Here is a 14,245-nt window from a genome sequence, read left to right as displayed (position 1 = left end):
GGATTTTCAACCCTTTGACTTTGCAGCCTCTACCAATTGTAGGTGGCAGACAAACGCTAGTAAACAGTAAAAAAAGCAAAAGAAGACACCTGCCACTCTTAGCTTGTCCGCTGTGTGAGCACCAGCAGCTAAATGCATATTTATGACACCTAGCGGAGTAAACCTTGCATTTGGACTTTACATGCAAAACGTGCAGCCATTGAACTGAATGTTAAACCAGTTGAACTTTGATCAATCAGGGACTCAGATTAGGGAGGGATGTCTGGAAAGCATCCTTTTCAAAACATGGAAGTACCAACATGCGTACATGTGACAGTCCAGTGTGAAAACCATACGCTAAAAGCATGAAGAAGATTCTAAACTACAGTTATTGGAACAAGAGTCTCTGAAGAATTCCTGTGTTCAACTGTGTAGGAATGTAATGTTTTATGTTGGAGGACTAGCTACCGTAAGTAGTGTTGTGCAAGTTACGGTAATTCTTTACAGAAGACTCGTTATTGATGTTCAAACGTCATTCCGTTTCTCATAGTGTTGCTGTGTTCAAAATGGACACATTTCTCTTGAATTACACTGAAGTCTTAACCCTTTGACATGCTACGAACTTCCTTAACTCTTCTATTCACGCAGTTAATGGCACTCTAAAGGATTCTGTTGTTAGTGTTGCTAACACTAGTGTTGCTCCGAAATGCAACACTGTGCAGCAGTAATGTGTTGCACTTTTCTCTACATCAGAATCGGCTGATTCACATTGATCCCATAAACGGTCAGAGAGTTACGGTAGGTCAAAGAGCACGTTTTTCAGCTTTCACCGGCAACATCTCATGAGTTAAAGGTTAGGAGTTTGGAAAACCTGTGGAAGTAAAGCGTAACAATCTCTAAAGTGGCATTGTATTTCACACTTAGATCACGGTGATGTAATTTAATAATATAGTTTATTTTTGCTAAAGTCAAGGTGCAGGAAACCCAAATGGAGAACCCAACTCTTAGTTTTAGATAAAATGGAAACATAGGCTATGAACTGCACAGAGCAAATAGAGAAGCAGTTCCTTTGAAAAGACTCAACACTGTTGGTGTGTCAAAGGCCTATAAAGGAAGTTATCCATACGTCACTTTCCTACATATTTACCAACTAACCTGCCGTTTTAGCCTCTTAAATGGCAAACGCACCTGATCCGGGTAACCACCAGGATGTCAGCGCTGGAACCCTGGAAATGAAAACTCCTGGATTCAAATTTAAAAAGCAAAAATGCTGTCTAATGAAAACGAGCTCAATGACCTCAACTAACCTACAGGAGCAATGAAACTGCTGTGATAAAACAGAAGTGAACACAAAAGAGAACTTTAAATGTTTGTGTAGATGAAGTCAAACCCGAAATTTGGCTAAATAATTTAAAGGTCATATGCCAAGCTATTAGTAAGCCTTTCATAGTAAACAATATCCATGTTTCTGATAATATCTTACCTTTGGAACACACATTTTTATTAAATATTTGTCATTTTCCTGAGTTATTTTTCAAACCTGGAAGTAAGATGACTCGTTTTCTGAGGCTCCGCCTTTCTCTCCGTGAGGGTGGCGCCCATTTCATGACGTCATCCTAAATCCGGCCTTGGCAGCCTGTCTGCGTTTTGCCCCCAAAAACAAAAGTTTACAAAGATGGATGTGCATATTGTGCATAGAAAAGCAAAAGGTTTTTGCCAAACGCCACCAGCTCCCCAGAGAAAGTTGGTGTGTCTGTTAGCCTGGGGGCGGTGCTGGCAGCACAGACTCTTCCTGGAAGGGGCGGGTCTTACTAGTCGATGTTAGCTCGTGAGAACCCGCTCGTTTTTGGGGGTTGGGAGGTGCTGGTGGTCAGAGAGCAGGTTTTCAGAGTAACACTGTGTGAACGGATCAAAATACTGCCTGTTGGAGCCATTAGGGTTGCTGGAGCCTGTCCCTTCTACTGTTGGGTGGAGGTGGGGTACACCCTGAACCCCTCGCCAGTCCATTGCAGAGCCGCACACCTTGATTTGGATTTGAAAATGGCGTATTTCAAACAATCAAAACAAAAATGAAACTAAACAAGACAGACAACAGAAATGTATATCTATACAGGGATATATCAGATATACATACATTCACATACATTGTTACTCCATAAATAGACACATTAACTTGTGCAAAATGACACATGAGACTCTTAAATATTAAGTTGGTCAAAAGGGGAAATTAGATATTATTGATTGACGTATGAAGGATGGACCGTGGAATGAAACCAGCGTCCAGAGAAGACGCACACACACGAGGAGAACACGCAAACTCCACACAAAATAGTGGGATACAAACCAAGTTGGTGTGAGGCGAGCCCCCCAGAAACAATATGATCATGTACTGTACTAGGAATTAAGAATTTAAAATCTAAATACTATGTTTATGTACTAACAATTCAAAAACTACTCAGTAAGAGTACACAAATCTTTGTGAGGAGATATCTGTTGTGTGTATTCATATATTTTTGTATTAATCTATAATTAAAACAAATGAGGTGTTTTCTTATGGACACAGAAAGCAGCAACGATCGTTTTTCTGCTCTGCTGTAAATCATGTAATGGGGGGGCGGGGCATGACATTTGTAAAGCGAGCCTGGCTTAACCACAGCTGAACAAAGGGCGTCCCCTTCTCCGTGGCTCCAGAGGCGCAGACTTCAGCAAAACACTGCTGCTTTGGTGGGCTGGGATCCTCCAGGCGGGAACTGTGGAGCCGGCAGCAGGCGCCGTGGCGGGACGGCTGGGTCAGACGGGGCGTCTCCGTCTTGTTCCTGTTAGAGGACGCACGCAGGGCGACCCGGGCTTCAATAACCCCTCCTGCAGGCCAGAGTGCCTGGTCCTCCACCGGGGCACTAGGCGCACAGCGGCGCTCGGCGTATTTAAACACGCGCGTGCAGTGACCTATGGATCACGGGATGTTCTGCATGTCAATCAAGTCACGTAATTCATGGCAAAGATGATGATTCGCTGACGGATTTAAAAAAATCTATTTGTATTTTTTCTGGTTGTTTATCTCTGATGGCCTGTGATCTACCCACAAAGCCCCCCTGCTCTAGATGGTCATCTGTGGTTTAAGGCATCAACACACAACTTGATGGTCTCCTTCAAGTTCCACGTCCAACCTTGTCATGGCGCCATGTAATCAGCTGGTGTGAATCATTTGTCTCGTCCTCACAGGTGGAGGAAGGGATGCATCTCTTGATCACTGGGCCCAACGGCTGTGGAAAAAGCTCCCTGTTCCGGATCCTGAGTGGCTTGTGGCCCGTCTACGGAGGCCGACTGCACAAACCTTCTCCACAGCACATGTTTTACATCCCTCAGAGGTACAAACAGTCCTGCAGTGATGTGTTACTGCACAACAGCAGATACACACACAGGGTTGGATCTTCAGATTATTAAGTATCAAGACCCGTGTAAAAAAACTCTGCATGGAGTGAAATATATACCACCTAGACGATGTGGATTAGCTGCTTTACAAGTGAAATTCTCTTCTGTTGCATCAGAAAATTTGGTTTAAGCTTTGGTTAATAGAAGGCAGCTGTTTGCTGGCAGTACAAAGCAAAATGTGTCTGTTTTTGCTCTGTCCAAATGCTAACGTTATATCCTACAAGGTGCAATGCAGAAACCAATGAGGCTTTATGGGCTGTTCACCTGTCAGAACTTTACCTGATCACAATATGGTGTGACAACTTTAGAAGTCAGCTACTGTTAGGCAAAGGCTTTGCTAGTCCATTGAAGGGCCGCATAACTCCACACATTCAGATTAACACAGAGGAGTGCTTCTCAATTACTGTAATTTCCGGGTCATAGAGCGCACCCGATCACAAGCCGCACCCACTCATTGTCACGTATTAAGCTTCTTTCTAACATACATAAGCCGCATCAGCGTACAAACCACATGCATTAAGCAACACGGCCAGCCTGACAAAGCATGTCCTGACTCACAGACTGGATGCAGCTTTAAACCTCACTGTGGGAGGAGTCAGATAGCATCAGCTCATCTGCCAAACAGCATGCACCTCACTTCTGTTCACAAGTTCCTCAGTTTTTTTTTTTTTTTTTTACTTATTGACAATAGAGGTATCATACATAAAATTACAAACAGTAACCAAATAATCAACATTACATCCCTCAGTTATGATGAGGAAATTTACACCTGCGATTCCCCATTTCCCATGAGTCTTAGGGGCTTAAGGCGGGGCTAATCCCTAGGTCGGCACACTGTTGTCAGTGTTTAAAGAATGAGCAAGGAGCAGCGGTGGATGGAGGGGAGATGTGGGGGGGGGGGCAGCTCTCCTTCCGTTTGTGCCGCGGCAGCATTATGGTAGTAACAGGGCTGGTTAAAAAAACACACCAGTAAAATTAAGCAGCGGCGACTGAAAAGCGCGATACGCGCGCACGTGCGCCAGAAGTTTCCTTCCACAACAGTGGCACACTGTTGCTCCGCGGACGCCTCTGCGCTCCGCCCTCGCCCCGCGGGCTCCTTGTCTTCCCTTCCTATCTTCTCCGACACGCCTCGCGAGGGCGGCTCCAGAGAGTAGCGCTTCATCCCCATTGCGCCCGATCGCTGCGCGCGGCTGCCGGTGGACGGAGCGAATCGTGTCCGTGCAGAGCAATCCGACTTAATACTGTACGTTTTGTGGATGAGGGGCGAGAGAGGATGCGTTGTTACGTGTGGGAGCCTTCAGACTGCCATCTGTCCCGCAGCTCTATGTGAACGAGCAGCAGGAGAACATGTCTCCAGCTCACACGGCGGCTTTGGGGCGGTGTGAGCTTTTCAAAGTAAAATTCCGCTCAGTCCTTAGAAACTGTTCAAACAATCACATGGATTTGTGTTTCCAGTCGTGTCCTGACAAAATAAAGGCTGATGTTATTCCCACATATTTACATTCAGCCAAGCTGCAGATTGCAGTTTTTCCCGCATGGATTCATGTTCATCCAGGCTAAATGTTGTTAGCGCCTGTTAGTCTTCACCTAACCGTTCTTCCGGCTTCATTCTGCCACAAAAAAGCACTGACCACACAGATTAAAGATAAAATGAGCGAACAGGCGCTTCATAATAACCCTAATAAAAGCACGCTTAGAAGATCATCTCGTATATTACGGAGCTGCTAATATATGGGTTAGTGTCACTGTGACTCTGAGGTAAATCCACTCCTGAGTTGCGCTGTTCTCTCCGTCACGCAGCTGACCGGCTTTTCCAAACCCGTTGGTGGATTTTTTCACGCTGCTTTTAACTTGAAAGCTGCATCATATTGTAGTGGTGATCACGTGCACGTTGGGTCTAAAGGCACCAAAGGATTGTGGGATGCGGCCGGGCATGCGTGTTTCTTTTTGTTGAACCATGACTGAAGTGTCTAAGACCTGAAGTCAGGTCCATGCTGTTTGGCTGCTTAGGGGTGTGTTGAAAATAAATGGCTTGTCCCTTGGAGTTGGATAACGCATTCAACCTCTGCTCTAAGACAGAAAGTGCATCAAGGCGGCTGCCAAATAAATCCACAAATTAGCCGCGTCAGTGTGTAAGCCGCAGGGCTGTGCGCGCATGACAAAAGTAGCGGCTTATAGTCCGGAAATTACGGTAGATTTTTTTGCAAGGCCCCCCCTAGTAAAAAAAAAAAGTTTCGCAAAGTTTTCGCAAGTTCCGGCCTGTAAGGCCTGGACTTTTGATTTTATTACCACTTCTTCAAGCTCTGGGGTTATCCTGTCTGCTTTTAAACATGCACTGGTTAAGCCTCTTCTTAAAAGCCTCATTTTATCTCATTTTAAACCCGTTTCCACATTTATCTTTTTATCTAAGTTGTTGGAAAAAGTCGCTTTTTAGCAGTTGCAGTCCTTTTTAGAAGCAATTTTCTTTTTGGGAAGTTTCAGTCAGGTTTTAGATCGCGGCACAGCACAGAGTCCGGCCTGCTGAAGGTCCTCAGTGACGTCGCCGTGGTGCTGTTGGACTTGACAGCAGCTTTTGACCATACGGTCCTACTGTCTCCACTAGAACATCAGTCAGCGTTCATGACTGGTTGAAGTCTTTTTAACATGGAGAAGTTGTATTTTATTTGTTTTTATCACATTCCTATTTATCTTTGATGTATTTTATGGCTGACTGCTTGTTGTCATTTTACACTATTATTAATGTTGTTCTTAATTTGCCTAATTTTAAACTTTCTTCAGTCTTCCTTGTATTGTGAAGCACTTAAAGAGACAGTGCTGTAGCAATAAAGCTTCTTAATTATGATGATGCTGTTTTTAGCCCAAATTAAAAAAAAGGTGTCATTTTCCAGAAAGTGGTTTGTTAGAATTTCCCCCCTGAGTTGTAAGTGAGGCCGTTGGGTCGTGTTAACGCAGCCCCACCATGTCTGAGCTATCTCTCTATACTGCTAGCTTACAGCCCCTCACACCCCCGGCCTAACGTTAGCGATGCAACTAAAATGGCGAGCAATATTGCAGCCAAGTAGCCCAACAGTTTTGAGCCAGATGCCAGCTGGGACGAGGACAGACGCTCATGGATCCGGTCTACAGGTGGATGCATCAGAATGGAGCAGAGCAGGAAGCTTGTGCCCCGCCCAGCGTATTTTCTACGTAACACATACCATCTTGTTCAAAAAGCTGCTGATTCACATCAAGATATAGAAAAAAAAACATCAAAAAAGTAGCAGAAGAACCTGTTCCAAATACCAAAATCCCAGTTTTCATTGTGGTTCTTTAAGACTGCACACATGCTGATGACGCGGTTCTATTAAAACCAACTACCTCCCCCAGAGTGACATGGTGCAGCCCCATGCTGGGGTGGTACTCCCCCATCTGTAACTGTATCCACGCTTCGTCAGAGGAACGGCCGTGACCCCCTCCCTCCTGCAGAGCCATGAATCTTTTATGTCCAGGATGATAGGCCCCCCTCGTTTCCATGACAACGTCATGCCACGACGCGTCAAGACAACAATCCCGGTCTTTCCCTAGGTTCTTTCATGTACCAATCCTTGATGACATGCGTGTCCCACCAGGCCATACATGTCCATGGGCTCCCTGAGGGACCAGGTGATCTACCCGGACACCGCCGAGGACATGTCTGCCAGAGGACTCGGCGACAAGGACCTGGAGGCCATTTTGGACATAGTCAACCTGAATCACATCGTCACCAGAGAAGGAGGTGGGTGTTTGGTCAGAATGAGTGAAGTGTGGTTTCCAAACAAAGATTTTGGTTACAGTCTATAAGGAGCTGCTGCTCTCGTGTCGGAGATCAAACAAATGAGGTTGTGTGTTGGAATCCCTAAACTGAACCGTGTGACTGACAGGCAGCCCAACAAATGAGACTATTGTTGCAGGCCGACTACTGTAGACATCTTAATGCTGAAAGAGGATTTAGTGCATGAGTAGATGCATTGTGGGAACAGTGGGAAAAAGTGCTTGCAGAAATAAATGGACTTATGTAAAAGCAGCACAGATCTTAGTGGTTAAAGTCTGCTGAGAGTCCCAGCTATGAGCCAAAGACACAGAACAAACTGCTCTTATGGACGCTGTAGCTTTCCACTCTAACACTTAGTCATGGGGTTTGGAGAGGTCAGAGTTACTCCCTCACTGGAAAAGATAGTTAGGGAAAGATGGAAACTTAGACTGATGGAAGGATTAGTGTTGCATCCTCAGAAAGGCACAGATTTAAATAAATCTAGCTTCCTTCATAGGGTTCCCAACACTCAAAAGCTTCTACTATTGAACAGATTCAGCCCAAAAGGTTTGGACAGCTGATAGAAATGCTTCCTTGATGGCGTCACGGTGAGATGTTTCCTCTGAGAAGGTTTCTGTTCGGCATCCTGCCTTCACACCAACACAATCCACATTCAGATTTGCCTCCACCGCCTCTCTTTCAGATTCGCTGCTCAACTCCTGTCCAAACATGTCTTGATGTTCCCGCCGCGAGTGGGAGGAGCTATTGTTTTTAGCCTCATGGCTACATGAAAGAATTGATTTTATGTCCCATTTACAGTCAAAGCTTGGGAGACACACATGATGTTGATAGACCCTGTTTACTTATCTTTAAGAACTGTACTAAAGTACCAGTAATGCGGTCTGGGTGCACGCGATCCTTCAGAGACCCTCTCAGTGCGGGGAGGTCCAGTCTACTGTGGGAGGAGCTTCATCTGAATGACAGCTGCTTTCAGCCGGGCGTCCGCATCTGTGACCCATTTCAAGACTGGCTGACCAGCAGCAGTGCAAGGACGGAACAACTCACTTTTTACTCATTGCCTTGACCTTGATAGAAGTGAGAAGAATACCATAAAGTTCAGGAAGAGAACCGTCAGATTCTCCCCCATCCTGGTTGTGGACTCCACCCACTGATTACATCATGGGGCGAATCCTAGACCCTGACACAAACTCTTCTCCAAAGGTCAGCCACTGGAATTCTGGACACGATGCCCGAAACCAAACCCACTGGTGCCAAACGGCCACGCCGCGCCTGTCGCTCGCCCCGCCCCACCTCTAGTCTCTTCAGTACATGAGACTGGACGGCCCTGACGATCGATGGCGATCGATGCAAACTTAGCTTGACATTGTGGTCCTGAGACCCAAAGCTGGAAAAGCAAGAAGATAATTGAGATATGATGACATTCAGAGCCATAACCGGAAGGGTTTGAAGCAGATTCAGGAAATGCCTCTAACAGAAGTTGGGGTAACACTACGTCCTGAGTTGGTTTGGACCACTTTGGTTTGGAGTAATGGGTGTTTCCCCACCCTGGTCCTGGCGGCTCACCTTCCTGCATGGTTCCCATGTTGGCCGGCCTATGCACACCTGATGCAAGTGATCCTCTGCAGAAGCAGACAATGACAGTCATGAAAGTCAGGTGTGTCTAAACAGGGACCAGGGACCTGGGTTGGGAAACAACTGCTCTAGGTAAATTGCCCTGCAGATGATGTGTCCATAAAGCAAGTGTGTGTCATAAAGGAGAAGCCTTTGTAATACCGTCCTTTGTCCAGGCTGGGATGCTGAGCTGGACTGGAAAGACGTGCTGTCTGGAGGCGAGAAGCAGAGGATGGGGATGGCCCGGATGTTCTACCACAGGTACGGCCTGACAGCCTTGTGGATCTGTGCCGTTGCAATCAACTCACATCATTTAGGAAAAAATGTGTGTTGCTGACCCTCCTCACAGAGGTCACAGAGGTCAAACAAAACGATTTCATGGAAGCAGTTTTCAATTTGCTAAACCATCACAGAAATCAACAGTCAAGTTCCAGAATAATTGTTAGATTAGTCACTTTTTTTTACTTTTAGTGGTTATTAGGCAAATTGCACTTGGCTCTACTAACATTTTTCATAAATCCAGTGAAGCTGAGACAGAAGCTAGTAGCTACGTTGTGGTTCTGGTGGGGAGTTTATAAAAAGAACGGATGCTGAAAGTAGCTGTTGTCCATCTGTCTGTCAAATGATTATTACTAGACGAGTAGAAGATCTGGACAGCAACCTCTGGAAAACATCTGGAGGGCCTGGGTAACTGTAAAAATGACACAAGTTAATAAAATCTACTTTTTCTGTTTATCAGCTTTTTTTTCACCAAAATTGTCCCCCAGTCTAATGGCGAGTTCTTAATTTGGCCCTCTGCTACAAAACTTTGAGAAGCCCTGCCATAAAGCATGATGACATTCCTCACTCCACGGTTAAATGTCCGATAGATCGGCCCTCCCGTTACCCGTTATCCTAAATAAGAATGGTTAACTCATAGAAAGCAGCTGTGGCGTTGTGGGCGGAGCAGCAGGGCGGCGTCCTGCGTGCGCTGGGAAGGTAAGGAGGCGTTCAGGCAAGTCAACAGGTTTTCACCACCACAAAACTTATAGATGAAAATGAAGCATTTGACCCCTCCCCCCCAAATAAAACCCGGATAAAGGTAGCAGAATGAAACACGGCTGAACGGATTCTGTCCTCATCCTTTACGTCTGACCTTTCTGTCCTGAACTCGACTGAAATGTCTTCCTGTCCGTCAGGCCCAAGTACGCCCTGCTGGACGAGTGTACCAGCGCCGTGAGCATCGACGTGGAGGGAAAGATCTTCCAGGCCGCCAAGGACACGGGCATCTCGTTGCTGTCCATCACTCACCGGCCCTCCCTGTGGTCAGTGGGTCCTGATTGACACCCGTGAGAGTCCTGCTCTCCTTTCAGGTGTTTTCTCAAAGCGCTGTCTTTCCTTGAAGGAAGTACCACACCCACCTGCTGCAGTTCGACGGCGTGGGCGGCTGGCGCTTCGAGCAGCTGGACTCGGCCACGCGCCTCTCCCTGACGGAGGAGAAGCAGCGGCTGGAGGCCCAGCTGGCCGGCATTCCTGAGATGCAGCTTCGCCTCAACGAGCTGTGCAAGATCCTGGGAGACGACTCCGTCCTCAAGACGGCGGAGGAGTGAGCCCCCCCCCCCGACGAAAGAAGAAGAAGGCCGTCTTTCGTGTGTGGGTTTTCCTTTGCTCTCCATCCAAGTAGCAAAGCTGCTTTTGTCTTCTGTTCTTAGCGTTTCCTCATTTTCCTGATTCCTGTTGGAAAATCCTCAGCAGTCAAAGCGTAGAGCTGGTCAGTTCAGATCTGGCACTTGACTCTGCTGCTGAACGAGGACACGAATGTGGAGCCACTCGGGTTTCCAGAGCAGTATTCCAGTGCGTTCCTGTTTCCCTCTGGATAACTGGTTGTTGTTAGGATGTGCTTTTGTGTAGATCTGGCGTGTTCCCTCTGCCACACCGGCTCAGATGCAGACTCTCCGTGGTTTATTATTACAACGCTCAGTGGCCCCGGCCCCCACCTGCTGCATTCTGGGTTATGGTGGGGGCCGGACACGTATGTGCAAACGTGAGGCGAGCAGGCGGAGGACGCGTCCACGCTCGGCCTGCTGATCTCTAGAAAGTCGGTACTTGTTTCCAGAAAAATGAGAAAACGTCTTCGAGACTACACTTTGCAGGGCTCGACATAGCCATTTGTCCGCTGGCCCGGTCCTGTTTTTCGAGCAGTGCGGACCACAAGACTTTACTTTTCACTTGTCCGCTCGGGCCACTAAAATATCTAACGGTTTATATATTCTTCACCTTTTTCAATAAAGTAAATTTTGCGAAAACGTGTAGATTTACCTCGTCTTTATAATTCACTTTTTCTGCTAGTCCTGTGTTCAGACTTCAAGGGTTTCTATGGGAAACCTTTGATCACTTCTCCTTCTCTCCCGCCTGCTCCCGCGCGGCTTTCACTGCCGAGCACCACGCGGCACGCGCTCACTACTTTTTTTTTTTTCAAACTTTATTGAATGTAACAATTCAATACAAAACAATGTTAAACAGCAACAACGAAGGCACAAGCCAGTGGGTTATTATTACATTTGATTATAAATCCGACACCGTCACTGAAGAGAGACTGAAGCATGTCAGAGATGTGGAAGACATGGCAGGAATAGATAGGAATATGTTAGTAGTTATTAATTAGTAGTATGGACAGCAAGATATTTAATGAATGCATTGAAGATGAAACTGTATCCACTAATCTTTAAGCTGAATGTCAAAGAATCAAAGGCAACTCCAAATACCTGAATCTCAGACTCAAATGCAGTAGAATGTTAAACTATTTACCGTAAATTCCGGACTACAAAGCGCACCCGATTACAAGCCGCACCCACCCATATTCACGTGTTTGACTGCTTTTATACATACACAAGCCGCGTCAGAGTACAAGCCGCGCATGTGTTAGCCGGTATTGTCATCCTGATAGATCACGCCCAGCATCCCAGAGTGAGTGCAATTCATTAGCACATTGTGGGTGGTGCCAGTTTTGCCTCTGGGTTACGTATTTAAGTGTATCGACATCTGTCAAACAGCATGGAGCTCTATTCTGTTCACAAGTCCCTCAGTTATGGTGTTTTTATTTCATTTTTTTTTTACTTATTGACAATCTAGGTATCATACATAAAATTACAAACAGTAACCATATAATCAACATTACATCCCTCAGTTATGATGAGGAAATTTACATCCGCGATTCCACATTTCCCATGAGTCTTAGGGGCTAAAGGCGGGGCCAACGCCCGGCTCGCCATTCTGTTGTACGTGTTTAAGAATGAGCAAGTAGCAGCAGTGCATGGAGGGGTGAACGGGTACAGCTCTCCTTCCGCTTGTGTCGCAGCAGCGTTATGGGAGTAACAGGGCTGGTTAGAAAATACACCGGTAAAATAAAGCAGCGGCGACTGAAAAGCGCGCGCCTCAGTGCGGCGCGTGCGTCAGAATTCAGAAGCCTCTGCACTCCGCTCCCGCCCCGCGCGCTCCTTGTCTCCCCTTCCTATCTACTCCGACACCTCTGGCCAGGGCAGCTTCAAGGAGGAGCACTTCGTCCCCGTTGCGCCGGTGGACCGAGCAAATCGTTTCTGTGCAGAGCAATCGGACTTAATACTGTACGTTTTGTGTATGAGGGGCGGGTGCGTGGTTACGTGTGGGAGCCATCAGACTGCCATCGGCCCCGCAGCTCAATCAGCAGGAGAAGATGTCTCCAGCTCACACGGAGGCTGTGAGTTTTTCAAAGCAAAATTCCGCTTTTACGGTTTCCTTAGAAACCGTAAATGGAGTGTAAATTCACTCCATGCGCTGTTCTCTCCGTCACGCAGCAAACCGGCTTTTCCAAACCCGTTGGTGACGGTGGACTTTTTTACGCTGCTTTTAACGATTGCTTTTAACTTGAAAGCTTCATCATAATGTAGCGGCGATCACGTGCACGTTGGGTCTAATGGCCCCAAAGGATTCTGGGATGCGGCCGGGCATGCGTGTTTCGTTTTGTTGAACCATGACTGAAGTGTCTAAGACCTGAAGTCAAGTCCATGCTGTTTGGTTGCTAAGAGGTGTGTTGAATAAAAATGCCTTGTGCTTGGTGTTGGATAGAGAATTCAAACTATTCACTGAGTTCGAAAGTACGTACATGGCTGCCGCTAATTAAATCCATAAATTAGCCGCGTCACTGAATAAGCCGCAAGGCTGTAAGCGCAGGAAAAAAGTAGCGGCTTGTAGTCCGGAAATTATGGTAATTTTGTTTTTCTTTACAACACTGTAAGCAGTAAGTATTTCTAGTTAGCTGAATGATCTCAGTGAGACCTGCACAATAAGAGGAAAACTCGCGATATGCGATATCAGAGATTAAAATTGCGATAACGATATAATTTGCGGTATATAAACAAACAGCAAAATAACCAAATAACCATTCCCAGTTTAAAAATTATACTCCAAATGACCCACGTTGACATAGGTTACAAACATCTAACATAACAGGGCTCCATCTGATTGGTCAACAATGTGAAGGCGTCCATCCGATTGGTCAAATGCATTAAGGGATTTATTTGATTCGTTAAATGGTTCAAGCTGCCATTAGATTGTTTTAACACATTTAAGGTTTATGATTTATTGCGATATTTGCCGTTAGAAGCACCATGAAAACTTCTGAACTAGTGTTACCTACTACACTGCAGTGCTCTCTTCAAAACATCTGAAACAGACTAAAGCAGATTTAAGTTTGATATGGTCTATTTTCAGTCATTGAAAAGTGTAGAAATAAGTGATGTCACCAGAATGCACCAAATTGCACCATATTAAAAGTTTCCGGGGGGGCATGCCCCCGGACCCCCCTAAAGTTGCAAGCACCTGCGGAGCGGCAGGTCCCGCTATGCGCGGAGTCGGGCCAGTAACTTTCAGGCAGGGCCAGTAAGTTTCAAAAACTACTGGCCCTGTGGGCCAGTGCAAATTTCTGGGCTATGTCTACCCCTGCTTTTCATCTTTTGCCTCGTTCCCACCGGGGATGTGACACGCGTTCTAGAACGTGCGTTTAGCTCATTGTGTTCACACTGGACAAGCAGGGAGGGGCTTCTTCTTTTCTTTTCTTTTCCTTCTGAGCCGGTTCAGATGGGACAGTTCTGGACCTGAGCCGGTTCAGATGGGACAGTTCTGGATCTGAGCCGGTTCAGATGGGACAGTTCTGGACCTGAGCCGGTTCAGATGGGACAGTTCTGGACCTGAGCCGGTTCAGATGGGACAGTTCTGGACCTGAGCCGGTTCAGATGGGACAGTTCTGGACCTGAGCCGGTTCAGATGGGACAGTTCTGGACCTGAGCCGGTTCAGATGGGACAGTTCTGGACCTGAGCCGGTTCAGATGGGACAGTTCTGGACCTGAGCCGGTTCAGATGGGACAGTTCTGGATCTGAGCCGGTTCCGATGGAGTCCAACCAGAGCTCGTGTGTGTA

The 14,245-nt window shown here is 46.5% G+C and overlaps 1 protein-coding gene across 1 annotated transcript in view; it reads left to right on the top strand.

Moving 5' to 3' along the window:
• Window positions 1-11,090, top strand: part of abcd2 (ATP-binding cassette, sub-family D (ALD), member 2) — a 28,948-nt gene extending 17,858 nt beyond the window's left edge. The window contains exons 6-10 of the mRNA XM_004082836.5: window positions 3,202-3,347; window positions 7,020-7,165; window positions 8,989-9,073; window positions 9,991-10,116; window positions 10,197-11,090. Of these exons, the coding sequence (XP_004082884.1) occupies window positions 3,202-3,347; window positions 7,020-7,165; window positions 8,989-9,073; window positions 9,991-10,116; window positions 10,197-10,401 (708 nt within the window). The 3' untranslated portion in view covers window positions 10,402-11,090. The remainder of the gene's footprint in view (window positions 1-3,201; window positions 3,348-7,019; window positions 7,166-8,988; window positions 9,074-9,990; window positions 10,117-10,196) is intronic.
• Window positions 11,091-14,245: the final 3,155 nt, after the last annotated feature.

This window comes from Oryzias latipes, chromosome 23 (assembly GCF_053564925.1).
Source record: "Oryzias latipes strain Hd-rR chromosome 23, Olatipes_Hd-rR_3.1".
Lineage (NCBI taxonomy): Eukaryota > Metazoa > Chordata > Actinopteri > Beloniformes > Adrianichthyidae > Oryzias > Oryzias latipes.
The sequence above is the reverse complement of the archived record's forward strand: the minus strand, read 5'-3'. Positions and strand labels throughout refer to the sequence as shown.